Genomic DNA, 26,507 nt, shown 5'->3' on the forward strand with positions numbered 1-26,507 from the left:
CTAATGTTACACCTGTTAGATGTGTAAACAACAGCAACTGTTTGCCAACAAGTTAACCATATCAACTTTAAATCTGATATGTTTATTTTGTGTTTACAACTTTTTTTCCACTGTCCCCAAGTGGCCAAAAAGTCATTTGACATAGGTTCAAGTAGATAAAGTGTTAATTATCCACTTTAGCAGTAATATATATTTGTAGATTCACTAGATGTTATGACTTTGACAAACTCAGGAAATAATTTTCTAAATGAAGACTCTAAGACTGGGTGAAATTTTTGAATGCTTTTAAGTTCAATTATTTTGGTCACACATATTGTTTCCAGAGGTCACCAGTGAACTTCGGGGCTCAAAAAAGTCTGACATTTTAATATTAAATTTGGAAATAAAAGCATCTGAGATATTTCAGCTCTGAAGAATGAAGTTTATTTCTCAAGCAGTCCAGCTGCCCCAAACTTAAATTCACATTCAACGCGTCATGCAGTTTCACAATATTTACAATAAATAACATGTCACAGTCATTTCAGTCTTTAGCGGACAATGCAAATATTTTACAAATTAAATTGTGTAAACTTGTGCAAATCCAGCAGAGCAATATGGCAATGACATGTATACCTGTGACTATGTACATCTGAAAATATATTCCAACAGCACTGTCTGTAAGACTGTAAAGTGTTTTGATAGACTCTTCTCATTCTTTAAAATGCAGGGGCTCCACAACATCATTTTCTTGAACTGCATTCATTTGCTCAAAATATACCAAGTTCTGCTATCATATAAATAAAGAGCAGCTTATGGCCCAGTGAAGAAAATGTAACCTTAATCCCATCTGGTTGAAAAGCTGCCTGCAGCAGCGTGTAGCATCCAGCCTAATCATCCCAAATTCACAGTTGAAAGCTCTCAGCTGGATGGACTGAAAATGGCCACAGTTTTGCATTTTCCACACTCGTTGTTAATGTTTATGCTCAGGATTTGCATTCAGGTCTGTTCTGTTCAGAGGCAGTGCCTGTAATGAAGATCATCAGTGGTCTATTCACACTGTCACAGCGGTAAACAAATGATTTCAGGAGTGGGTGTCTAGTTTGACTAAGACTTAATGTGCTTGCCCTCTCCCCTGGCAGCTACACACAGTTCTTTGTAGAGGTCGGAGTGGATAAACCTGGGGTAGGAGTTGTTCTCCATTAGACTGTAGACTTTTCTCTGAGCTGTCAGGAAGCTAGTTGCAGTGGGCTCATGGAGGCTCTGGACGATAGCATTTTTGGTGTGGAAATCCAGGTTTATCTGACCAAAGAGAAACATCCAGAATTAGTCTCTGATGTCCATTTTTAATTAAGAATATCATGTGTACTTGACAAAATTTAAAGTCTTCTGAAGAAACTAGTCAAGTAACAAATTTATTGTGTGTGTATATATCTGTACTGTTAGCTGTTACCTCCTTGGGAGCTTCACTTTTAATGAACTCCTCATAAATCCTTTTGGCTTTGGACAGCAGCTCTTTGTGCGATGTGAGTGTCCTGAAATCTTCACAGGCTGTCCAAAACTCAATGTTCTCTTCGCAGAACTCAGACTTCAGGAAGATACAAAAGGCAGCTTTCCCATCTGCAAGGAGGCGGAGAGAGGGAGAGAGAGAGGGAGAGAGAGAGGGAGAGGGAGGCTTTAAAGACAAGGCTGGTAAAATAAGCCGTGGGAAACATCCACTTGCTATTTGCCCATTAATGTAAGGTAAAGTAAGCACAAGGCCGTTACAGCCTTTGTTTTACTGACACCAATAAACCACGCTGATTCAGCTCACAGCTGACCATGTGACCTTTGAGATGCTTTTATGTAATCATGCACCAATAGTGCAGTGAATGATACTTACATTTATGACTGAGTAGTTTGTCAAGTGACTGCGCCCATTGGTTGACGTCATCAGCACTTGGCCTGAGGGTAGAGAACAGAGAGATACTTATAATAGAAGCAACTCCTTTTTCGTACCGTGTCTTAACTCCTCAAATTGATTACTGTAGTTTGGTATTAAGTACTAAATTGCAAAATTTCTTAAGATAGCTATGTATTACACTGAATTAATTGCATGATTGTTGTGCTGCTGTGCAGTCTGGCCACATTATTGTAAGACATTTGGAATTCAGTTATTTATTTTGTAAAATCATAAAGTTTTGTGTGGCTCTACTTAGCCATTGTACAATGTCTACATAGCATACATGCAAAAACATGCACAACACAACACAGTGTGAATTATGGATATGTAAAGACAAAAAATAAAATAGAATAAAATGAAATAATTAGATATAAAACTTAAGACTGAACTAGCACAAGCACAAACTACATGTTATATGTATGCACAAAAAGTGAGATCTTTTGTGAAGATACAAAAAAAAAAAAGAGGTGGTGCCTTACCTGTAGGATCTGTTTTTCACTGGATGTAATATTGAATGCGAAGGGTTTGTCTTCAAAAGAAATCTCATTCTATTTCTCCAGTTTTTTCTCCTGTAACACAAAAAAAAGCAAGAGTTCACTTGTCAGTGCTTTATGGCAGTGTAATTCTCAGTAATATCCTTTACAAGGTAATCATACCCAGGAACATCCTTATTAATCACCAAATGAACTTACTTTATCCCCTTCTTCTCTGTGAGCAGGTCAGTGGGTGTCAGACAGTCTGTGAAGGCCATGCTCTGAAGTGAAACAGTGGCAAGGTTGTCTCTCATGGTTCACTCTCCTCTCCTTCTCCCTCTTGACTTGTCAGACAACTTTATAGTTTCTCTCCCAACCAGGGTGACAGGGAGGAGGCGGGTCTTTAACGTGATTGGCTCGTGCTGTGTAAACAGTGACTTGCCCTGGTATGATTCTCAGGACCTGAGGCAATGATAGGCTGTCACTGCATAAACATTCCCTCCCTGAGTATCCTGTGGGCTTCCATTTTTAAGTGTAAGGTCAAGATGTGACGTTCATGGCAGACTCGATGCCATTATTCCTAAAATAAAGGTCTGTCAGGGGGTAATGGAACTTTTCTCTCCTTTCTTGTATGTTTTTCTTTCTTTTTTTAATCTTCAAAGCCGTTGGCGAAATTGCATCAGCTCTGTAATTTGCATCTAGACACATTCACAAAACATGTGAGGCATTCTGACTTTACTTTTCACCTAGCTTACCATTTGAAAACAAAGTGTATTCTTAGAAGAAATACAGAGAAGACACACAGCACCCACCACGTACAGCACGTTTAGCCATATAACTGCCTGTTGTCCCTCACATGTGACCACTCCTGATCCACAATTGATTCATTGTCACTTTGCAACACTACCTGCACTGTTCACATCGAATGGATTACTCACACCGGGTGTGGATTCAGTGAGCATGACTGTCATGATGGCATGTCGAGATATAACAGGTTGGTACAAAGATGGCGTAATATCCTCTTATCTCTATAGGTTATTTATAAAAAAGAATGTGAGCCCTGCTAAACGCATTCTTGATCCCTCTCATACTAAGTTCAGTATAGAAAAACTCAACCTGTTCGTCATTGGTAGTTACAGTCAGCAGTGTTTTGTAGGTAAGATTCATAAGTAAGTAAGATTTATATGGATCTTGGAGAGAACTTTCAGACATCTGGTTACATATGACTTGTTTCCAAAGCTTTAAAGGACCATATTTCAGAGAACTGTTAGGACCTGCTTCACTTGAAATGTGGTTCAGTCAGTCAGAGATACTTCAGTTAAGAAACTGACCATTTATAGCCAAATATTGTTAGATGTAGCGGGTAAGACTCAGCAATGAGGTGCTGTGAGGGGAACTGATCCCCCTTCAACAAACACATGCACGGACATAAGATATTATTAAAGTCAACAATACCAAAAGCTTCAACACCATAGCAGGAGGTTGAAGGAAGCTACAGTAGCAATTGAGTTTGCATCAGCATATCAGCATTTATAGTGCAAATTTCCAGTTTACCTTGCACACCTGAATGGATATCACTGGTCAGCTGTTTTCTAAGCGCACTGATAATTGAGACTGTGAAGCACAATTGAAGCAGCTGATCCTGACATGATGTTTAGCCCAGTATTCATTTACCTTTTAGTTTTGCTCTTGGTCTCTACCAACACCTGAGAAAACTATATGACCTTTTGGCTGCTAAGTTGTTTGTCAGATGTTCTGTGCTGGGCAGGCAGAATTTCACTTGATTTATCTGACCACATTTTTTTCTCTAAAGGTAGATGATTGCTGCTAGAGATGGTTTCAATAAGCGGGCAATCAGTGGTCCAGAAGACTAAAACAATGAGCCAGAAGATTCTAACAATCTTCACAGAGCTACACGATTGGGGGATTCTAGGTAGGTTCATCCCTACATGTGTGTCTCTCACTTTAAATCCTTTACACTTTACGGGTGTCCAAGATATATTCTTATATACATAATAGACGGGTTCACACTGATTACAGCACAGGTGATCACTTTAACTACCTAAATGCACCATGTCATGTCATGTACATCCTTATATGTACAATACACTGTGTTGCTTTCTATTTTTTTTTTACAGATGCAGCAGGGTGTCAGATGAATGAAATGCGATATCGTTGTTCAGTGAAACCTGCATATCCGGTTTTTATTCACAATGGTATGAGTAACCCACACCATCCTTACTTGGCACCTTTCCTGCCAAGTTTCCATTCGCTCATTGTTTGCATGCAAAGCTGTGGTCATGAAAATGTTTGTCATTCCGTTATAGGCACACTGTCTGTGAGACACTTCAGTGGAAAAGTAAACGCAAAAATTAATCACAAATAGTATAGTGTTGATTGGGGGTGGAGGTTGGAGGGGGGCATGCAGTATGATGTTTAGCAAACTGCAGAATTATAGTAAAGAAAAAAAACTAAAAAATGTAACACATGCAACACATGCTGAATGTATGCTTTATTTGGTCATCTACAAACTGAAAACACTGCTGAAGAAAGTTACCATGTAAGCACAGTGAGGTCCTTATTCCAGTAACAATTTGACATCAACATCATATCCCAGAAGCACCAAAAGGGCATTTCTATTAAGGAACAGGACATACATATATAAAGAATAATCACATTTTGTCCTGGATCATCAGTGCTATAAGGCATCTGCGTCACCTGCTGTGTTGTGTTGTGATTATCACCAGCCTCGCTCTCTCTCTCTGTTGCACCAGTTTGGAGATCTGCTGGGTGAAAACATGGTGTTCGCCTCGTGTGTTTATTATGATGTGCAGACTGTGTGTAAGCAGCCGTCTGTTTAGAAGTGGATGAAGAGCAGAGCCAAGTTTCCACTAAAGCACAAGGTCTGCCCAGAGGGCCTTACGCAGAAGGTGATTCCCAGCACTGGCTTGCAGAAGCAGAGCTTTTTTCTGCTCAGCAGCTATTAGCACAAAAACCAAGTGCCTAACTAGCCTAGTTTCAAGTGCTTGAAGAAAGACAGCACAGAATTACAGACGTTAAAAGAGGGGCCACCAGCATAACTTTTAAAATGAGGACATGTGTGCAAGGCAGGCAGAGTGGATAACCAACACAGCTAGTGTATGTATGCATACTACAGAGGGTAGAAAATACACACATGAACCACTTTGGCTGCTGCACATGCAGTTAGCTCAAAACAGTTAGGAGATGAAATGAAATTAAAGAAAAATAATGGACAGTAAATACTCTGAAAATGACTTTCCATGTTATCTCTTTGAAAATTGAATCGAAGGCAACTGGACATGTGTTTGTCTGGGAAGACGTTTCACCTCTTATCCAAGGGTCCGCACTAGTCTGACAGACAGACTAGTGCGGACTAGATAGACCGATGCGTATGAACTGATGAAGCCCCTTGGATAAGAGGCGAAACGTCTTCCCAGACAAACATATGTCCAGTTGCCTTCGATTCAATTTTCAAAGAGATAACTATGACCTGGATGAATGAGAACATTCACAGACAGACTTTCCATGTTGGCTGCAAAGTCTGTAACTTATGACTGAAGTTCAACTAATAAACGTGGGATAAAAACCTAACAGGACAGCTGCACCTGATCTCTGCAGGCACATTCTGCAAACCAACACAAGTTCTTCTCACCCTGAATCCAGGTCAGAGCTGGGTGGGTAGCCCCGGCACACCTATTTATCCAATAAGATTAACCAAGTGGGACAACTGAAATTATTTTTCTGATTAATCAGTACAGTATAAGACTTCATTACAGCAAATCTGTCTTTACCTTTTGTTCATTTATTTATATTTTCTTTTTACTATTTCTTTCCAATTAGTTTCTTGTTTCTTGTTTCTCCCCTCGCTCAGCCAAAGGAAGTGATTGTACACTAAGGCTTGAAGAGCCTTCTGCCACCATTTGCATCTTCATTAGCATGATTGCTGTAGTGTGACAGCTGCTCACCATCCTGTGAATGTGCGTCTTTGCACCTCCTCCTCCTGTGTGCATATACACAGAGACCAGCGGAGGTTGCGTAAGGTTGTGTGTCGGGCAGGCTAAGGCAGGAACAGTGGATACTATCTTTTTACCCCTGGCAATGCTACGTCCTGGGATGGAAACAACATCTCCATGACAGCAATTACATATTTTGTTCTGTTGTGTTGTTGTCACAGCAGGAATTACAGTTGTCTGACTTAAGCTAATTTTATAAGTGAATCTGACAGAGGCTGAATTGAAATAGGTACATATTGTGACCCTGTTTTATTAGAAGCAGAGCCCTTTAAGCTTTTCACCATAATTGCTGACTTGGTTGATACTGAATCAGGTCATCTTATATGAAGGTCCAACTGCACAAAAAGAGTTTTCCTGGAAAGCCAAGAGAGTTTTCCAATTTCAGCATGCTGCTTTACATGGGAAAGTTGCCCGTCCTGTGGTCACAGTACATAATGACTGTGCTCATCATTATTTTGTTTTTTTTATGTTTATTCATGCTGTCATTTTTTTCATCCCCTTACATCTCACAGTGGTAACAATTCTAGTTCGCCAGTGGCAATGGGGAAAGATAAACTTGATCTGCTCAGTCACCAACACATAAAGGACAGCTCTCACCAGTGAAAACATACAAACAAGGAAGCACAAGAGCACATTGTATTGCTCTCGAGAAACAGAAACAAGAATATTTGCTGACAGACACCAATAAAATACAAAACCAGTAAACACAGAGACATTTCCTTAGTTAATACAATACAAACCAGGACATAGCCAGCTCAGAAATGTAAGCCAGCTTGGTGAAGTCAGACAAAGGCACAATAACCTCACTATTCAGTTAATCTGAATGTTTCTATCATCAACTGTGATGCGGTTACAGAAATTCGCTGACATTCTGGGAAATACGATCAGTGCTTTCTTGCCAGGAATTAACTGAGAAGATTGATACCACTCTCACTCTCACATCTTCATGCTAGGTTTGGCTAATCATTCCTTTAGTTTCATATTTACACTACAGACAGTGTAGATCTGCTCATCCAACACGTGAAAAGAAAACAAATGTGGATTTCTCAAAAATACCAGTCTGACCAATCTCCAGCATTTTACTTGACTGCTTTAAAATAGTAGTTCATAAAGTAAGCCACATATGCCAATCAGCACCTCAGCAACGCTATGACTATGATTTTACACACCTGTGATGCTGCACTGTCGCCATCATCATTTTCTTCTGGGCTTTGTGCCCCGAGCTGTGACCTCAAAACCTCTCAGTGTGTTTACCATATGCATCGTCTTCCTCTTTTGTTATGTGCCTTTTGTCTTCTCTCTGCTCCTGCCTCAAAAAATAATCAGTATTAGTTCACTAATTGTTTTGTAAAACAAATCTGAGCTCTCTGTCTCTCATCTTTCAGGTCAGAATCCAGCCTCCTATACAGTCTATACAGAGGTGTCTGAAGGCAGTTTACTAGAAAAACATCAAGGCCAAGAGGACAAGAAGACACCACATGACTCTCACAGCAAGTACACTTAATGATGAATTAATCTATATGCTTTGGGCAAGACAAGAACACATAAGCAAATTTAAATACGGGCTTAAAAGAGCAATAATTTCCTGCCACAAGGAACTTATCATGTGTGACAGAAAACTCTCCCAGAGCCAGCAGGTCTTTGGTTTCTCTGCTGGTGGTTTCCACCAGGATCGAAGGAACAGCTGGAAAAGCTCATCACATACAAAAGCATCAGCTACTACACTTACATCAATTGAATGAACAACTTAAAAATAGGCTCCATTATCCATAATTTTCCTTTCCTGTTCACTCTAAGCAAAGGGAAATATGACTGATGGATCAATTTCCTTGTTTTCTTTCAAACAGCAAACATTGACAAGTCCTTTATAAACAACATGGCTACAATAAAAACTGTTTCGTCAACATGTTCCAACTAAGATATCAGATTAGGCAATAAAGTGCCTTTAAATCACTTTATTTTTGCAACTTTTTGTTTAAGGAGTAAAATGAAGATGTCATTTGAACATAGCTTAGTTTCCATAGGCTGAGATGGTGCATAAAAAGAGTCTGGGAACACACCGCATGCTCCAGTAATATTCACCCAATGATGATTCAGTTATAAAATGTACAAACTCAAGACAAAACAACCAGCACCATACAGTTCTATTGTCTCTTACTTGGGAAAACATCTGTCTTCTTACTTTTCAAAGCCAGTGTCCTAGTTTCATTTACCTCTGCTCAAATATTTGCATGGAGAACTGCAGCCAGCATCTACCAGTTATAGTTTGGGCATAAAATGTATGGTGCAGCCAAAACTGCACAAACATTTAAATTCCAAACCTGTAAGGGTGTGTGTTTGTACTGTACGAGGAAGTCTGCACAAAGAGTACATACACAAACCTTTTGAGAAGAACCTTCCTTTTCACAGAACCTGGCATTAAAAAAAACCCACAGCACGTGTAGTAAATACGTATTAAAAACGTATTAGGACCAGTTTACCATGCAGAAATGTAGGCTACTCCCCATCAGGAACTGAACTCACTAATTTAGAGCAAGCAGCTCTAAATATAAACTGCATAACAAGGATGTTTTTGCAACATTTTGGCTTGACAAAGAGTTTGCACTCGTTTTTGTTGTCAACATGTCTGCATGAAGTACAACTATGTCAGCTGAACCCTGTCCAACAATGCATTTATGAAACAAGCACATAATTAAGCTGACAAAATGTTGATGGGGGAGCAATTAAATCAGTCACATATTGTGTCTAAACTACATGAATCAACTGCCGCAGTGCTGACGGGCCGCCCATCCCAGGTCCCTTACCATGCAAACTACTGGTGCATGTATTTCCAAATGTAAAGTATGAACAGGAATAACTGGGTTAGTTGTGCTGTGGAGATGTCAAACATTTGCAGTCAGTAATATTTCATGTACTATTTACATAAAATTACCTGAATTAATGAGCCTTGCATTGTAAGTGCAAAGGTTTACCAGCTTTCTAAACAAGCATGACCTGGGTCTGTTTTGTTTGGAGGTGTCCTGCTCTAACCCATGGTGCACTATGCAGTTCTACCATGAGACAATCTCTGAGCATTTGAAAGGTGTAGCCAGGTGGCGATTCTTATTAGGTTTCAGTACATCTGCAGTGTTGGCATGTGTAAAATGTCATAGCATAGAATTTACTGAAAATGAATCATGGATCGGGCTGTCGAGATGTTGAATAACTTGGGATCAAAGCAGAAAACCTCATAGTCACATTTTAGAAATAGTACATAAAGCTTTGCTTTTAATTCCAAAAATTAATTAGTAAATGGCTCAGGCTTTTGACTATTGTGCTGTTCAGTAGCATTCGATACATCTACGTTAGCCTTTGTTCCAGGTTCACATCTATTCTGGATCTGTTAGAATGGGACCAAAGTGTATTTACAAAAATTTGGATTTAACAAGAGCAGGCTATGTGAGTTTGAAGACTGCTCAGCTGGACAGTATTCCAGTAAGGAACAGAAAATGTACAATCAAGCTCAGAGACTGACACAGAAGGATTTGTGGAGAAATGACACACGTGGAATGAGGTCAAACAGTATTTAACAAGCTCTCTTCATTATTGTCTTGTATGAGTGTTTTAGAAAACACTAATTGTGGATTTACTAACCCTACAGCTTTGAGTCATGAACATTTTGACTAAGTACTATTTCAATGTCTTCTTGTGTTTGTTTTTCTCAAAAGGCAGTGACTCGTAATGTAACTGAAGGCAGCATGTGAACTTCTACCCTAAACTAACCAATAACATCAATGTTTCTTTTTTCTTTTCTTTTTTTTTAATTTTAACAGCTGTAAGCAAAAAGAAAAAAAAAATAGCAAAAGCAAATCTTATCACTACTTCTGTCAAATAGTAGAGTGTTTCATTACAATGTGTGGCTACATTTCAGAGAAAATCTCATTTCTCACAATGACTGATTTCTTAAGAAACTGGAAGTCCAGGCCTTCCTGTTTTTAAAACAGCTCATATCACTTATGCACTTTATTTCCAAGTCAACAGATGCTTTTCAGTGATAAAAAAAAGGATAACAGGAAACTGCGAGCACCCAATATCCTTTGTGGGATATCACAAAGATCATGTTTACTTTGACGTAATTTTCCATGAAGTTTGAGGATGGAAAATGAAACTCAAGGTAGTACTCCACTCACTGTATATGTGTACTCAGTCTCTCAGTTTGAATGTCTGCTTTCTTGACCATGGAAACTTTAAAATGCTGAAAAAGTTTGAATATGAGTTATTATTCTGTATATATTCTATATTTTGTATATATTCTGTCACTTCGTGAGTGGCCAACAAATGCATTGCAGTTGCTTCTCCATAACAGTGAAGATAAGTCATCAGCCCACTAGAACTTGGCACGACCTTTATGTTTCCATCGTAATGTGGTGGAGTATTGCTTTAAACATATAACAGACGATCATTATGCAAACATCCCATTAATTTTCTAATGCGATGTTTTAAGATCTATTTCACTGGAAGTGTGTTGCTGTCTCCTTTAAACAGACTACAACACTGAAGTCCGAGCACAAAGCATTAAAAGCTGTAGCGTGAAAAGCCACGAGTAAGATGAAACTAAACTGTAGTTGTGTGAGTTGCTAAAAAAATGTTCACTTACTTCCAAGTGTGCGATTTAAATAATTTAATGTCATTCAAATCACTAGCATTTTAACAAGCACATCAACACTGCAACAAACTTTGTACTCAAATGGTGACAGTTAACAATAAATAATACAATGTTTATCTTTTAAGTTAACATAGCTATTAACTCCCTAGGAATACATTCAAACAACATGGTTTGGAAAGCAGTAAGAAGGCCTACTCTCAGGGTAAACAAGGAGGTTTAACATCCTTATATCATATATCATCCTTATATCATGCAATGTGAAACATACTATTTCTATTACATTTCCACTCAAATAGTTTATTACATAAAATCACAACTGTTGACACTTCAGTGCTGTAAGAATCTGATTTAGACTTTGGCCAATGGTCATGTGCTGAGGAATTAAACTAGACATCATCAGCCATAAGTGGGCAGTTGTCTCAGATTCCACACAAAAATGTGCACGATTATATTTTGTTATCATTAAAAATATCATATCATGTATTTTTCTTGAAAGAAAAATACTAACTACTGTTACTTTGTTTTTTTTCTAAATGATGAACCTAAAAAATATTAAATATCTGCTCAAAATATCCCCCAAACGCAGCCTAAATCTAAAACAGAGATCAGTATAAGGTTTTAAAAAGGAGAAAAACAAAACGTGTTCCTTTAACGTGTCCCAGAATGCCTCTTGCTAAACTAAGAGGCCTTCTGTAACCCTGTACTGAGAATGGCATATGACTAGTGAGTCCTCTGTCTGCTGGACTCTGGATTTGTCTTCCTTAATGCTGCCATTAGATAACTGACCAGCTCTTTTTGTGACAGCTTATTATGTGTCAGTGGCAGCTAAACGCTATAACTAAATACACCCATGTTGGTCTTTCTATAGTTGTGAGGACACTCCTTGCCCCTTATCCTAACCTAACCTTAATCATCACAAGTATTGACCCTCAAACAGCTTTTTGAAGTTGTAAGGACAGGACAAAATGTCCTCACAATGACAGCTACAAACCAACGTTTGTCCACACAGCCATAGAAAGACATGTACATGCACCATGTACACACACACACACCCCTACACACACACACACACACAACTAATCGAGTGTGACAGTTGCATCTTACATCCTCTATCTTAATCTGCACAGGAAACACCTCTGCAAAGAAGGCCAAAGGAGGTCCGTTGCATGGTTTGCTGACGCAGCTCCATGGTCAGAGCAAGCGTCAGTGGCCCCACTGATTCATTCATTGTCAAAGTGCTCAGTTTGCCTACGTACACAAACTTATCATCCACTGCAAGTGCACACTACAGGGTCATTTATCATGTTTCTCCCTCTTCATTATCGCCTTCATTTCCTCTTATTAAACGGTCCACAGCAGTGTGGTGATGGTGGGGAATCCTCCCGTGGGACTAAACCACAGTTTGCTTCTGGATCTAGTGGCGACGGCGAGGTGTGAGGCCTCTGTGTCCATGTGTCCGTGTGTCGCGCAGGTTGACTCTCCTTCCTTCTTTGTTGTCAGTCCTTCCTCTGGAAGGAGCTCAAACATTCCAGTTATGGGTTTTATGTCTTTTCTCTCTCCCCCTGACTGTGCTTTCATCCCTTTGTGGCATCGGCGGCAAGGTTTTCCAGGAGAGTTCTATAAATGTCCGAGCGGAGGAACCGCGGGTACGAGTCTCTTTCCATCAGCCCGTAAACTATCTTCTGAGCGTCGTCAAAGCAATGCATGGTGGGAGTCTTGACGTTCCTTTTGATCTGCTCTCGGGTGTGATAGTCAATGTTGATCTGGAATGAGGCACATGGAAAGGAATGAGCGAATCTGAGCCAAGAGCGAGAGATTTGAGCAGGCACTTCTCTGTGATACTCTGTCACTGCTTAATATGTATCTTCATGATTCAATCTGCTATAACTGTGTACAAAGATTGGAGATGCACAGTGTGTGTGCGTATGAATATAAAGCCTTTTCTGAGTTGGATTACCTCTTTAGGAGATTCTGCTTTGATGAACTGCTCATAAATCTTCTTGGCCCTTGAGGACATCCTGAATGAAGACTTGATCTTCTTGTAGTCCTCACAGGTGAGCCAGAACTCAATATTCTCATCGCTATATTCAGATTTGAGAAAGTTGCGGAAGGTAGCCAGTCCATCTGAAGAAAGCACAGAAAACACACCAAACATGAAGCGCAGATAACACCCATTTTCACCTTTTATTTTTTTTTGTTAAACAAAACAATTATTCTCTTTAAACTCTTACTCTCACAAATATAATTTGCTGTTCTAGCAGTATTCTCATCCTGAGGGAAAATGCAACCTACATTTAGACTCAAGAAGCCTTTCCAGTGACTGTGACCATTGTTGGGTATCTTCTAAACTTAGCCTGCTGGGAGAGAATGCAAGTTGGATTACTCAACCAGAATCAAATTTGGGTAAAATAAAGCTGGGAGGATGACAGGGGCTGCAAGGACGCAGACAGGCAGTCTCATCAAGAAAGCATAGCAGAAGATGTGCTTTTCAAATTCATACAAAAATGTGAAACCATGGGCTATGTTGGTGTGCATGCATTCTGTGCCAAAGCAAACATGGTGTCTCAAGTTCATTTGAATCCTTTCATGATGCCATAGATGGAAATGATAGGAGCAGGCTGGCTATTTTAAAACTGAAATGTATGCAAAACACTCCATAAGTCTCCTTACCTCTCAGAGCTTGACGAGTGTGAGAACATGCACTGGAGTCGGCACATAAAGTTCTTTCCACTGCGTAGAAATAAGAAATACATGAATATATCCCTGTCGGATTTGCTGCTGTTAAATTAGTTTCGAGTGAGTCTGGCAAAGCATGTTGGGTATGTTAGCAATTAGAAAAGAGAGCATGTGATGTAGTAAAGTTAGAAGACATTATTAACTTTAAACTATTTTGAGGACATACCATGATGCACACATGATATTCCTGTGTGTGCTTTTGTGTCTATAAGGTTTGACTTGAGAACCCAAAAAAAGGGGGGAAAAAAATCCCTTTAGAAAATACATCTAGTATTAGATAGATACATTAGCTGAAAACTGTTTTTCATCAGCGCATTTACTGGAAACCCCGGTTCAACGTTAAAGTAAAAGTTTCACTCACATGTTCTTGTTTCTCTTCCTGTCATCTCTGTCCATGATGAAGTGCTGTGTGTTGAGTGGTTCGACGATTAGGCTGGGCATTGTTTTGTTAAGTCCACACTCTCAGGCTCTCGGTCCTGGTCATGCTGCAGCTGAGAGACACTTAGGAGGGTTCCCCTCGCGACGCGGCTTTATATACTAAGGTCTCCTGTCGCTGCACAATGGGGCTGCTGGGATACATCAGCAGCTTAGCCCAGACTGAAGAGGAAGCACCCCTTCCTCCTCCTTCTCCTGTTCCTCCTCTCCTCCTACCTCACTGTTAGAAACAACACATACTCACACTGTACTGAATGTTTGCCTCCCTCTTCTTGATGCCTTACTCCCTAGTATCTCTCGCTTCCTTTCCTTCCCTTCTGCTGTTGCAGGTCCTTCCCTCCTCCTAACTGGAAGAGCTAAACAGACAGCAGTCTCTGTGGCTGAAAGCATGCTGTGTTCACATTATTTTTAGTCTGGCAGCACAGATGCAAATGACAGTAACAGTGACTGTGATAGGCAAATCATGACCTTCACACGCTGTGCTTTAGTATCCCTCTGAAATGTGACTGAGAATTCAAGTCTGTTGAAGACAAATGGAAGGAGTGTTTCTTGCCTCTTTGCAAGAAAACATTAACTCCAACATCCATTGATCCCACAAAGGGAAATTTGTCACAATTTGGCGGAAATTCATGCAACTTGAGGCCACAGCCATATGTGAGAAAGAGGAAACAGCAAATTGATTGCAACAGAGACAGTCACCAAGACGACAGGAAGTTACTAATGTTGTCAGACCATCATATAATGGTCACTTTTGTTTCAGCCACAAAGTTATTGCTCTATTGTTGAAACCTTCCAAGGTCAAAACCAAAGACTGAAGTCTGTGTGCAGAATAGTAAACGCAAGTCCATGTATTGTATTTTTTTGCAGCTACAAGGGTAATTCTACAATAATGAATATGGAATCCAATGCCAATGTTAGCACTGAGTCGTACACATTTGACAGACTACAGCCTTTTACGTTTGAGCCTGTTAGTCGTTCAGGGGACTGGGAGCAGACAGGGGTGAAGAGAAACAACTGGACTTGGCAAGAACTCGAGTTGTGATGTGAGAACCCATAGCAAACTGGACAGTGTATTGGCGAGTGACTAACATTAGCTGAAATTAGTAGCGCTGACCCTTGACATTTCACGTTTCTTTCAAATCTTTGCTGCTCAATGACAAATATTTTGGCTGGTGTTGACGTAGAGGTTCCTGCAAGTGATTGGAACTAAAGAACAAGTTGTGGGAATTTACAGGCTTCAGCATCCGATCCTGAGCTCATATCTTATCCTAAAGTTGGGGGTGTGCTTGAAACATATGTCAAAAAGGAAAATAAGATAACATTTCATTTTTTTCTGGGAAGCTTCTCCTCAAAGGAACTCATGGTGTTGCTCTTGCTTTTACACACAAAAAGTGGCAGAAGCAGACAGTTGGAAGCAGCCAGCACAATTCTGACACTGGAACGATGTAGGGCAGAGGGTTTTCAGACGCTGTTTGACGACCCACCAGGCACTCAGTAACATACTGACTGCTTAAGGACCGGTTTCTCAGAACTAATTGGTAAAACATGTTGTCCTACCACAGTGGAAATCAAAAGTGTTCATCTGTGTTCACACATAAGTGCCACAAATAAGTGTGAAACAGAAAACAGAAAAAAGAGAGCTGAGAGATAAGTTCTGTCCCTGGCTCCATTCTCACCTCTGCACCACTGGCCAATCACAGCTTGAAGTGGGTGTGAATGTCAAATCATCTGTTTCATAAAGTTATGAAGATGACGGACAGACCTCCCCTTATCTGATGCTGGAAAAGTGTGGGGGGATGGGTGTTTCAGAAGACATCCGACCATCTGACAAGCAGTTCAGAGACAGTGTGAAGCCTTCCCCAACTAGCTCTTTTGCCTATAATGACTGTACGTTTTGTCACGAGTCGCAATAAAATGTTGTGCAGGCTGCTGTTCTCAGCTTAAAAAAAGACTCAGTCAGCGACAATAGTTAGTGCAATTACATTCTTAGTCCAAAAGCAATTCTACTGGAGATGCTAAGCGTCTTTGCAAATGCCAGGGTCAGTTTGAAAAAATCTTGGTGGTTTTTGTGTCTTTGTGTTGACTTGATCAGAGAATTCCTGCTCTGTTAGCTTTTGTTTAGCTTTTTGTTTCTTTATATTCATCGATATCACAACATACTACCCCAACATAAGTAATGTCAATAAACGTATAAATATCTCATATGACGTGGCTATGGTGAGTCTAGAAAATAAGAGATCAAATCCCTGCACATGTGACCACTTGTTCTTTTCCAGGCTTTGGCTGTTTGGACACAGTTACACCATCTGCCTCTGACTTCACATTGGGTTTCTGCACATTTGACTGTGAGATAAGATTCTGTTGCAAACACTGTTCATCCTTGGCCACTTAACACAGCTATTTATTTTAGTTTTTCCCAAATAAATGTCAGTCAGTAAAAACAGCTTTAGATCGACAACATGGGGATTATATAGGTAGACAAAACCAGGTGGGAAAGGTGTTACTGTCTGAATTCTAGTTCAGCAAAAATAAAATGACCCTTCAATCAAATTCCAAAAGCTATTTGACTTGCCTTAAGAAAAGCAAATGCAGTTTAGTGGTAACAACTTTATTTCTGTTATGTTAAATTACCCCACTAATACATTTTTAGGTTTAGAAAAGAGGGTTAGGGTTAGAGAGGATTTTGGCAGAAAACTGAAAGGAAGAAAAATAAGATAATTCAGAAAATAATTACAAACATCTCACAGGAGAGCTGTAATATCAGAATTTTTTTTTTTTTAGCTTCTTTTTAGTCCCTGCTTTTCACCACCTGATGCCACAGGCTGCCCTGTTACAATCTGCCCTTTGGCTTGGCCTCACTGATGCTGCTCTCCCTCTTTTGCCCAAACACGGCTCTAAGTACTGGAGTGTGACAAAGAGTCACCAAACACTGAACTGAAAGCTGTCTCACACTGTACGTCAGTGTGTGTTTGACACTACACTTTATATTTCTTTCCATGTTTACAGCTCCATTATGGAGGAACACAGCAGCATAGAGTGACACACAACACAATATCCTCCAGCATCCAGATCTAGTAGTTAAGTTCCCCAAGTGTGAACAGCCTTGACTAACACTGTGCCATCGACAGTACTCACTTCCTTTCTGTTACCATGGTAACAGTTCTGGGTTATGAGAAAACAGTGACAGATTGTGTGTGAAAAATAGTATGCCATGTGATGCGGGAGATGTGAGACCTTTGTCATTTATCAGGAACAACCCCTGACACCCCAGCAGTTAGTGACGTTTGACATTGAAACTGTGGTAAACGACACAGTCAAAAAAAAAAGAAAGATGTTTAGTATATCTGCAAATAGCTTCAGCCTGCGTATGAAAAAATTAGCATTTTTTGTTAGCATAGAGTAATCAGAATATTTTGTTAAAAAACCTCTGCTATGAAATACTGACATGGAACATATCAGTAAAATGTTCAGTCACAACATATTTTTGTTTATCCTACAATATCCACTCAGCAACTAAAACAAGATTAAACTTCAAACTCTATCTTTTTTTTTATTATTAACATTTAAATGTAACTGTGCTCTTTCCCTGACCTTAACCTAAGTGCTTTTGTTCCCTAAACCCAACCACAGATGAGAGTACGAATGCAAACTGCAGTCTGTGGCATCAAAGTACTACATTTTGTAAAGTATCACATTTTGTAAACGTCGCTTTCCCAACCGCCTTCCTTTGACTACAGTGTAGTGTAATCCAGGTAGCAATTATGTTTCTCTCTCTAAGTATGTTTCTCAAAACAAAAATTGGCAAATTAGTTGTGTTGCCAGGAGTTGTAGCTCCAAAGCATCATTATTTCAGTTCAGTATGGCATGTAGCACATGTGGATGCACAGGCAAACCATTAGAGGCTCAAAATAGGCAACAGGTAGAAATAACATGTTAGATTTAAGAAAGTTCATACTTGATCAATTAGAATAATCTGAAATTCAGTGCTGAATCATGGGCATCTTTGAACTGAGATTGGGCTTTCGGTCTCCACAGTAAGAGAACCTATGAGTTGAGGTTCTCAAACTATGTCAGATCACATATATTCCATGTTTTTTTATTGCCATAAATTACTGAATCTATGGAGTTCTTGGACTGTGTTCTCCATACACTTTATCTATTTATTTTTTTTAATCCAAATACTTTTACTTTTCCGCCAGATCAGGTCAAAATATCAGAAGTTCAGCAAGTGTTCTAGGACACACACACACACACACAAAAGAATAAATGGGCTTAATTGCAAGTTGAGCTGCTGTCATTTCTCTGTCCATATAGTAAAAAAAAAATTTTACCTCATATTTTGTGTTTTTCTTTTTAAAACATACCATTGATTACACCTGGAAAGACGGTTCAGAAGAAACAGTACAAGCTAAAGTTTTGACAATTTAAGGCCCTGATTAAAAACATTTTTAGTAAGTGAAATATAAAAAGCTGACACTTGTATTTGATCAAAAGACATTGTAATCTTTTCCCAAGGTACAACACTTTCTGGTTATTTCTGTAAGTAAAGCACTTGTGTATCTCTGCCATCATTGTGAGTGATGAGATTATTCCCCTAACAAGGCAGCACATTCAGGCTGATCTGTTACGCATCAGGTTGTCTGATGACTCCAGTGTTGTTGTTTAAGCCCCTGGGTTATTATTAGCTGCCTCAGTACTCCTTTTTAAGGCACAATTTTAAGGAATAAGGCCATTTACAGAACAGAGTAGGATCAAGGGTTACCGCAGGGTTACTTTTTTCCAGTTTGGTAAACCCTATTACTGGTGTGTGGAGTCATCTCTGCACCTAATTAGAGGATATAGCAGGCAGACATGTGACCAAAAACAGAATCTCCTTGCTGGGTGAGCTATGGAAACTCCTCTCTTTGTTTTTTTTTTTTCCATGCCCCATCCCCACGTGTCCAGGTTAGTCAGTCAATCACAAGAACATAAATCTTTGTCTCAGAGTTCTGACTATGTGGAAACAGTCAGACTATCAAGAATAGTTATGGACGATGAGCGGCAGAGACAAGGATCATCTGCTGAAATGAATCCAAAGTTGGTCAGGAAGTCATGATTTTGTAAAATTCCAAATTTAATGCCCATTTGTGAAATTCTTAATGAAAACCAGGTCATTCTATTGTACGTACTTATCAGAAGCCATTTATTTATTATTCCTTATTGTTCACTCAGCACCTTAACTTACAAAGACTTTCAATTAACACATACAGTATTTCAAACAACTATAAACTCTGTACACACATTTAAAGTACTGACACATACCAAATGCTTTCTTTCTCCCCTACATACATGTACCTTTTGGTGTACATGCTGGTGCTTGTCCTGCTTTATTATTGTCCACAACATTTCATCAATACATCTTCTTACCACCATAAAGAAAGAGACTGATTTTGCACATGGTTGAAAACATTGTTTTGGTTTGGGTTTAAAGTATGTGAGAGACGCTCTGCCCTTAAAAGAAAACTGTTCTGATTTTCTCAAACACTGTGAAATAACTTTTCATTACAGCCAAACAGAAAAGAAAAGAAGATTAGCACAGTGTTTTAATGGGAACAGTAACCTTCAGCTAAACGTACCACAAAGTTCTGGATTTGCGCTTCAGACTCAGGTAGGCATCAGAGTGCAGGAATCTAGGACAAGAGTCTCTTTCCATCAGCAGGTAAACATGTTTCTGGGCCTCATCAAAACAAAAGAGACTTGGTTCCTCCAAAGACTTTGTAATCTTCTCTCTAATGTGGTGATCAACGTTGATCTAGAAGAAACAAGTAAGAAAGCTCAGTTTATATGATCTGGTCTTGTAGGAAGGTACTGAAGTGGTAAATATTCTCTTTCTAGCAGAATGAGACACAATAAAACTGGTCTGTCAAAAACTATTGTAAAAATAGTAAAAACTGATCTTAGGTGTCCTTGTAATTAGTTGAGAACCTACACAAAACCTGGACTCAGAATAGACAACTTTTCCAGCATGAACAATATGATTTTAACTTGATCTGACAGCCATTGAGCTAAATAGCAACCATTTATCCTGACCATAGGAATATGCTGAGTGCTTGAATGCCAGTCTTTGAATTTAAACTGTTAAATATTAAGTAACTTATTACTTTAATTTGCAGGGTTCATGTTTGATAAGCAGATTCTCTACTGGATGAAGACTGGAAAAAATGCCTCTGAACCCCACCCAATATTCAGAGGATGCCTCATCACCTTAGTGCGCCAACACTGAAAAACAAATGGCGCATAGCATGCACATTGCTTCATCTACTTTTACTCATTCTTCTTGCTAATATGAGGTGCCATTTCTTGTGCTGTGCTGAGGAAATAATACTTTCCCCTGTTTTGTAATATTAATTTGGTAACATAGTTCATGTTTAGGACTGTGTCTAGCATACAGAAGTATACTTAAGGGAAAAGAAAGTCTGAGTTTATCTGAACTACTGGCTACTGTATTTGTCCAGATGTATCACTTTCTTCTACAAACCACAGGCCATGTTGTGACTGACAGACTGACCTCTCTGCAGGCCATAGGCTGGATGAACTCTGTATAGATCTCCTCTGCTTTCCAGCGAAGGTTGTCCGGTGAGGTGGTCAACCTAAAGTCTTCACATGCGAGCCAGAACTCAATGTTTTCTTCGCTGAACTCAGACTGCAGAAATGTGTAGAACGCTGCTAGGTACTCTGAGGGTGAGATTAAAAAGTGTTTTATTATTCATTCTTTAAATCTCATTTGACAGATCATTACAGTAAATTACATGCACTCCCACAAGCAAGTTTAAAATATGATTTTCAACAGATTTTATTGATTATCATTCATGTTGTGGTATTTTATCAGAAAATAAATACACTGTTTAAAAAAAAGGAAAAAGAAAAAACAATCTTACTTTTATTCCTTAACAGCTTTTCCAGAGTTGGGTGGAGTTTATGGTCAGTCTGCCAACTGTAATAAAGAGAGATTTGAGTATTAATTTTCCTTTTGTTATATAAATACATTGAGATATCTGTAATAGTACAACATAAACTACCTGAATTCTGAAGGAGAGGGCTCATCATTTACTTTTTTCACCATGAGGCCCTGGATGTCCTTCTTAAGCCTCTTTCGATTAAGAACAATATCAATCCTGTAAAACAAATGAAGTTAAACGTAGTTATCGTAAAGTTACTAATTTTAATCATGTAAAATACAAATTTAAGCCTGTCCACCTTTTTCAGACCATCATGAAACTGGCTGGCTTACCTTCTGGGCCGCTTCATGTTCTGCATTAGATCCCTAATTTCATAAAACCGAATCTTTGAAAACAAAAGTTTTGGCATTTTAACATCTCTGTTATTGTCCCCTGAAGTGTTACAGTGCTCTGTTGTGGTGTCTGTAAACAGTACCATTGTCTCCTGTGCTCACCTTTAACTAGGCAGGAAAGGTGTAATAGCTATGACGCTGTGGGCCTGCTGGTACAGGTATCTAAATGCCATTTGGATAAGTACACAGACAGCCGCTGTTTAGACTCAGGTACTGTTGTCACTGACTCACCGCTGTAAAATTCCACAAAAAAAGGAGGTATTTGACTCCTTCCTGGAAAATAGACATTTTTCTTGACTCAGTGTGTTATGCATTTTATGTATATGTATATGTACATTTTAACGTGTAAAGTAACTCTGAATGATTCACTGATTCATGATTCATTCTTAAGGCTGGGCAATATGATCTATATTACCATGGGAAGACAGACGTTAGTCAGTTGTCAATACCCATTTCTACTATTGCACCAGTTCTAGTGGGATATTTATTAACATTAGTGGGGGCATTAGGGAGGGATTGTGACTTTTGGATCACTGTTAAGAATTATCCAGATTGTTTAAATATTTGTTGAATTAGCAAAAAACACTTCTTTTATTGACAATAAAATAACTTAACCCTGTGAGCCCGTACGTATCATATATGATACCCACATTTCTGGGACTCATTGCATCACCATCAAGCATAAACTTTGCATTTAACCCTTTTAGATGAACTCTTATGCTCGTATACTGACTCCTGGTGGACCCCCCTCACTTTTCCAAATGTTTTGACATGTGTGATACAAACAAAAAATATAATTAGAATTTATTTTTTTAATTATTTTTTTTTTACATTTTGTCAAAGGGACAAATAAAGAGTTCATATTTGAAAAATTAGAATTTTCTGACCATTCTTTCATAGTTCAGGTCTCACAGGGTTAAGATAAAAATAGAACATGGAATGAAACAGTAAAAGAAAGAAGGGCACAGCAAATTTAAAACAAAACATGTTAAAAGCAAAGTTAAAATACAACAACTTCCCCCCAATAAATAAATAAATAAATAAATAAATAAATACAGGAAAATGCTTGTGGTTTTAGTAGTTATTTTACTGCTTATTTAAAGGAAAAGTCAGATGGCATTGTTTCTTATAGTTTTCCTACTAATAAAGTTTGCCTGTGTAGCCAAACTCTGATACATAGATTATTCCTTTTTGCTGTAGACCTCTATTGTTGTCCAAAAACTATTGAAAAATTTACAGCACTGCTGCTCTGAGCCTCATGTTCCTTCATTACCATGAATTCAACCACTTTGTTTATTCTGAGTCAGTCCCATTTACACTATCTTGTTACTCCCTGTCACAACAAATTCAAGCCTGAAAACACTTTGCAGCAAATGATAAATTTACTGCTCTTTAAGTAATATTTGATAAAATCTACAGTGCCCAGCTGTTTTAGGAAATTATTTAGCCTTTAAAAAAAGAATCTATATGTTTGTGAGCCATTTTGAAAAATTTATATTTTCAGTAAGACAGAATGGGCACTGGTAGGGTAGGGAATTTGGAAATTACTGAAACTGCATTGTTGGTTTCTGTCTTTTCATGGAATTTGTTGACAACAACCACAATATATAATCTTGCTAGTCTTATCTTTTAAAAGGTTGCAATAGATTCAGCAAGAATGGGAGTGATGTGGTCTTACTATCCTGGACTTTGTTTGTTGAAAACCTAGCAGCAGCATTTTGGAGATGCTGTAAGCTGGAAATTGAATTAGGGCTTATACTGGAGGAAAGAGCAGTAGAGTGGTCCAAGTGAAAGGAAAAACAAGCACAGCGTACTTTCTCAAGGTCTCAAAGTATTGAAACTGGTTTCATTTTATATTCTCCTCAGCTGAATGAAGCAAATGTACCACCCTGAAGACTTAGTTGTGAAACAATAGTCAGTGTCAAATATAACCCCCAGATTGGGGATCAAACTGCTTCATATTGAATCGTATACAACAAAGTGAGGATTGTAGAGGAACTAAAAGGCCTTTACATTAAGACTGATTCAGCTGTAGAAAACACTTTGTCACCCACCCCTTAAGATCACAAAACCACCTTAAATGACAGAGAACATTTGCAGAGTCACCAGGTGCAAGGAGAAGAATTGAAAACTAAAAAAGAAAAAAAAAACAAAAATCTATAAAGGCCAGAAAACATGCAAACAGAAATTAAAACGTGCACTTCGTCATATAAGAATAGTGTGTGTGAAAGCATTAAAGGAAACAGGAAGTTAGCTGGGAAGTTTCAATATACTAAAACCAGACAAGTGACCCAGAACAACACCTTTAACAAGAATGTTAATGCACATGATGCTCATGTGAATTAATGCACTCGTACATACATAGTCTTTCTGTCAACCTCATGTCTGTAAATGAGCTTTCCATAGTTTCTCTTGTTGCATTAAAACATTTGTAAAATGCCCTCTCACACAGATTGAAATGGAAATTTTACAACATACTTAGTGACTGTGTGTGAGTGGGTGGGGATGTTTATGTGGGTGTGAGTGGTGTTTTACCTGGAGTCCCTCGGGGGTTATATTGTGTATAGTGGTATGTTTGTGGTTAAGAGAATACTGAAGTGGGTTTATTTCAAACTTTCCTTGCTAGAACTACAGGAGCTGGAGTAGATGCACGTGTGCGGTTGGGGAGTTAACTTCCCAGTGGCCAACACCCTTAATATTGCATGCTTGATTGAACACTACTTTCATCAGGGACGTGAGAAAGTTCAGAGTATGCAAAAATACTTTGGGTACCTACTGTGTGACTGAGCTTGTGAAAGGGCAGCGTTGGTTATCATATTCATGTTTGATAAAAACAGATTAAAAACAGTAACCAGTGGATGATTTATTAGATTCACTTTTATTGTTTGACTCTCATTGTAAGATTTAAACTTCATTTTTTAAACCAGCATTGTAATGTAGCTATTTAACACTTTCCATTTCCTCCTATACATCACTGAATTAATTTTGAAACCTTGCTATAACTGACAGTTTATTTGGAGGACGGTGCCTTTTTTTAGCCTTAAAAAAAAAGAAAAAAATGAAGAAACATATGGATTTATTCTCTCATTGACATCAGTAAAGAGCTAAAACCTGTTGAAGTTTATTTTTCACTTTATACCTTTTGCTTCAGCCGTGGAGCAGTAGTGACAATGATCAAAAACTTGAGAACACTACATCCAGACTGTATCAATGAGGAATAATCCCAAACAGTCATTTTGTTCTTGTATGTATGTGAGATTTAAAGCTCATTTCTGGTGTTGTATGGGTGTTGCACATGTAGAAATGTTTTGTCTGTGTAGTTATTTTGTGCTCCATTCAGGTGTGTAACCAAACATAGGCTGATGCATTTCTGTAGAATGACAGAATCACATGGTCTGTAAATTGTGCTGACAGTGGTTCTTTGACTGAAATGTTGATGTTGATGATTTCATTCAAATTTTTTTCCTTGTGTCAGTTTTTTACACATTAAATAAATGTACCCTTAATACATCTTTAGAGCCTCTTAAATTTTTTGTCAAACTGAGGCATGTGAGTTTTTGCTTTGGTTCTTGTATTATCACCCAATGTTTGTGTGAAGTTCTTGATGAACTTGTAGCCATTCTGAATACCAGCCTTTTGGCTTGTGACCCTTCACAGCCAAGCCATTCCTATTAGTGACATTGTACTGCTTGATCCATCAGGGTTGCAGGGGAGCTGGAAACTATCCCAGCTGACCATGGGCGAGAGGCGGGGAATCTCACCCTGGAATGGAAACCACTGGCAGGGCCAACACACAAAGACAGACAACCACACACACGAACACTCTCACACCTAGGGTCAATGTAGAGTAGCCAGTTAACCTAATGTACATGTTTTTGGGATTGTGGGAGGAATCCCAAAAACTCTCACCCGGAGTAAACCCACATAGGCACAGGGAGAACATGCAAACTCCACACAGAAGAGCCCCGTCTATACGGTGAGAGGTTTACTCAGTCAAGATGGACATTGAAAGCGATGGGCCACAGACAGGGGTGAGCTAGCCATCGGGAGGTTCGGGAGTTTTCCCGAATGGCACAGAGTGGAACATAACCAAGGAGGGAGTTGTAGGTTTCAGCAGTGAGGATCAGTGAGGATCGCGTTTCTCGGCTGCCGCTGGGGGCTGGCTCCAGAAGTGAGCAATTCTCCATTGACCCCCATGTTAAAATAGCCAACTTTACAGCCTAAAAAAACATATTTACAGCCTGGTACATCTCTATTGATCAGGGGCGAGCTGGGGTTGAAATTCAGCCTGGGAGCTTGGTTTGCAGAGGCATTTTAACCGATCGCATGACGGACGCAAGTGGAACTGTGATTTTTAGTAAGGCGTCAAAATTGGCCAAAAAAAGTCACAATTTTTTTGGACCTCAAAATGTCATAAAAAACATCATAGTATAGTAAGGCGTCAAAATTGGCCAAAAAAAGTCAAAAAATTTTTTGACCTCAAAATGTCATAAAAAACGTCATAGTATAGTAAGGCATCAAACTCTGCCAAAAAAAGTCATATTTTTGTATGAACTCAAAATGTCATAAAAAACGTCATAGTATAGTAAGGCGTCAAAATCGCCCAAAAAAAGTCCAAATTTTTTTTGACCTCAAAATGTCATAAAAAACGTCATAGTATAGTAAGGCGTTTTTTTCGGCCAAAAAAAGTCACAATTTTTTTTGACCTCAAAATGTCATAAAAAACGTCATAGTATAGTAAGGCGTCAAAATCGGCCAAAAAAAGTCAAAACATTTTTTTGACCTCAAAATGTCATAAAAAACGTCATAGTATAGTAAGGCGTCAAAATCGACCAAAAAAAGTCAAAATTTTTTTGACCTAAAAATGTCATAAAAAACGTCATACTATAGTAAGGCGTCAAAATCGGCCAAAAAAAGTCCAAATTTTTTATGACCT

At 38.8% G+C, this 26,507-nt stretch overlaps 3 protein-coding genes across 3 annotated transcripts; all 3 read right to left on the minus strand.

The window, feature by feature from the left end:
• Nucleotides 1-400: 400 nt before the first annotated feature.
• Nucleotides 401-2,748, minus strand: rgs2 (regulator of G protein signaling 2). Its single transcript, XM_041041167.1, has 5 exons — nucleotides 2,611-2,748; nucleotides 2,398-2,487; nucleotides 1,859-1,920; nucleotides 1,430-1,596; nucleotides 401-1,278 (listed from the first exon to the last, which is right to left on the minus strand). Exons 1-5 carry the CDS (start codon nucleotides 2,703-2,705, stop codon nucleotides 1,084-1,086), a joined length of 609 nt encoding a protein of 202 aa, XP_040897101.1. The 5' UTR covers nucleotides 2,706-2,748; the 3' UTR covers nucleotides 401-1,083.
• Nucleotides 2,749-11,070: 8,322 nt separating this feature from the next.
• LOC121183662 (regulator of G-protein signaling 21-like) lies at nucleotides 11,071-14,515 on the minus strand. The gene is made up of 5 exons (XM_041040830.1): nucleotides 14,168-14,515; nucleotides 13,741-13,800; nucleotides 13,363-13,427; nucleotides 13,028-13,194; nucleotides 11,071-12,833 (listed from the first exon to the last, which is right to left on the minus strand). Exons 1-5 carry the CDS (start codon nucleotides 14,245-14,247, stop codon nucleotides 12,645-12,647), a joined length of 561 nt encoding a protein of 186 aa, XP_040896764.1. The 5' UTR covers nucleotides 14,248-14,515; the 3' UTR covers nucleotides 11,071-12,644.
• Nucleotides 14,516-19,402: 4,887 nt separating this feature from the next.
• On the minus strand, nucleotides 19,403-21,686 carry si:ch211-117l17.6 (regulator of G-protein signaling 21). The gene is made up of 5 exons (XM_041040515.1): nucleotides 21,512-21,686; nucleotides 21,300-21,395; nucleotides 21,159-21,214; nucleotides 20,789-20,955; nucleotides 19,403-20,032 (listed from the first exon to the last, which is right to left on the minus strand). The coding sequence occupies exons 1-5, from the start codon at nucleotides 21,655-21,657 to the stop codon at nucleotides 19,847-19,849; spliced, it is 651 nt and encodes a 216-aa protein (XP_040896449.1). The 5' UTR covers nucleotides 21,658-21,686; the 3' UTR covers nucleotides 19,403-19,846.
• Between the last annotated feature and the right edge of the window lie 4,821 nt (nucleotides 21,687-26,507).

This window comes from Toxotes jaculatrix, chromosome 6 (assembly GCF_017976425.1).
Source record: "Toxotes jaculatrix isolate fToxJac2 chromosome 6, fToxJac2.pri, whole genome shotgun sequence".
NCBI classification, from domain to species: domain Eukaryota; kingdom Metazoa; phylum Chordata; class Actinopteri; family Toxotidae; genus Toxotes; species Toxotes jaculatrix.

Coding starts and splice junctions, on each gene's coding strand:
- LOC121183662 (XM_041040830.1), bottom strand. CDS start 14,247: ATGCCCAGCCTAATCGTCGAACCACTCAACACACAGCACTTCATCATG. Junction 13,801..14,167: donor AGGAAGAGAAACAAGAACAT/GTGAGTGAAACT, acceptor ATTTCTACGCAG/TGGAAAGAACTTTATGTGCC. Junction 13,428..13,740: donor CACTCGTCAAGCTCTGAGAG/GTAAGGAGACTT, acceptor ATTCTCTCCCAG/CAGGCTAAGTTTAGAAGATA.
- si:ch211-117l17.6 (XM_041040515.1), bottom strand. CDS start 21,657: ATGGTACTGTTTACAGACACCACAACAGAGCACTGTAACACTTCAGGG. Junction 21,396..21,511: donor AACATGAAGCGGCCCAGAAG/GTAAGCCAGCCA, acceptor TTTGTTTTACAG/GATTGATATTGTTCTTAATC. Junction 20,033..20,788: donor AGCCTATGGCCTGCAGAGAG/GTCAGTCTGTCA, acceptor TGTTTCTTCTAG/ATCAACGTTGATCACCACAT.
- rgs2 (XM_041041167.1), bottom strand. CDS start 2,705: ATGAGAGACAACCTTGCCACTGTTTCACTTCAGAGCATGGCCTTCACA. Junction 2,488..2,610: donor ACAGAGAAGAAGGGGATAAA/GTAAGTTCATTT, acceptor TTTGTGTTACAG/GAGAAAAAACTGGAGAAATA. Junction 1,597..1,858: donor CAAACTACTCAGTCATAAAT/GTAAGTATCATT, acceptor GCCTCCTTGCAG/ATGGGAAAGCTGCCTTTTGT.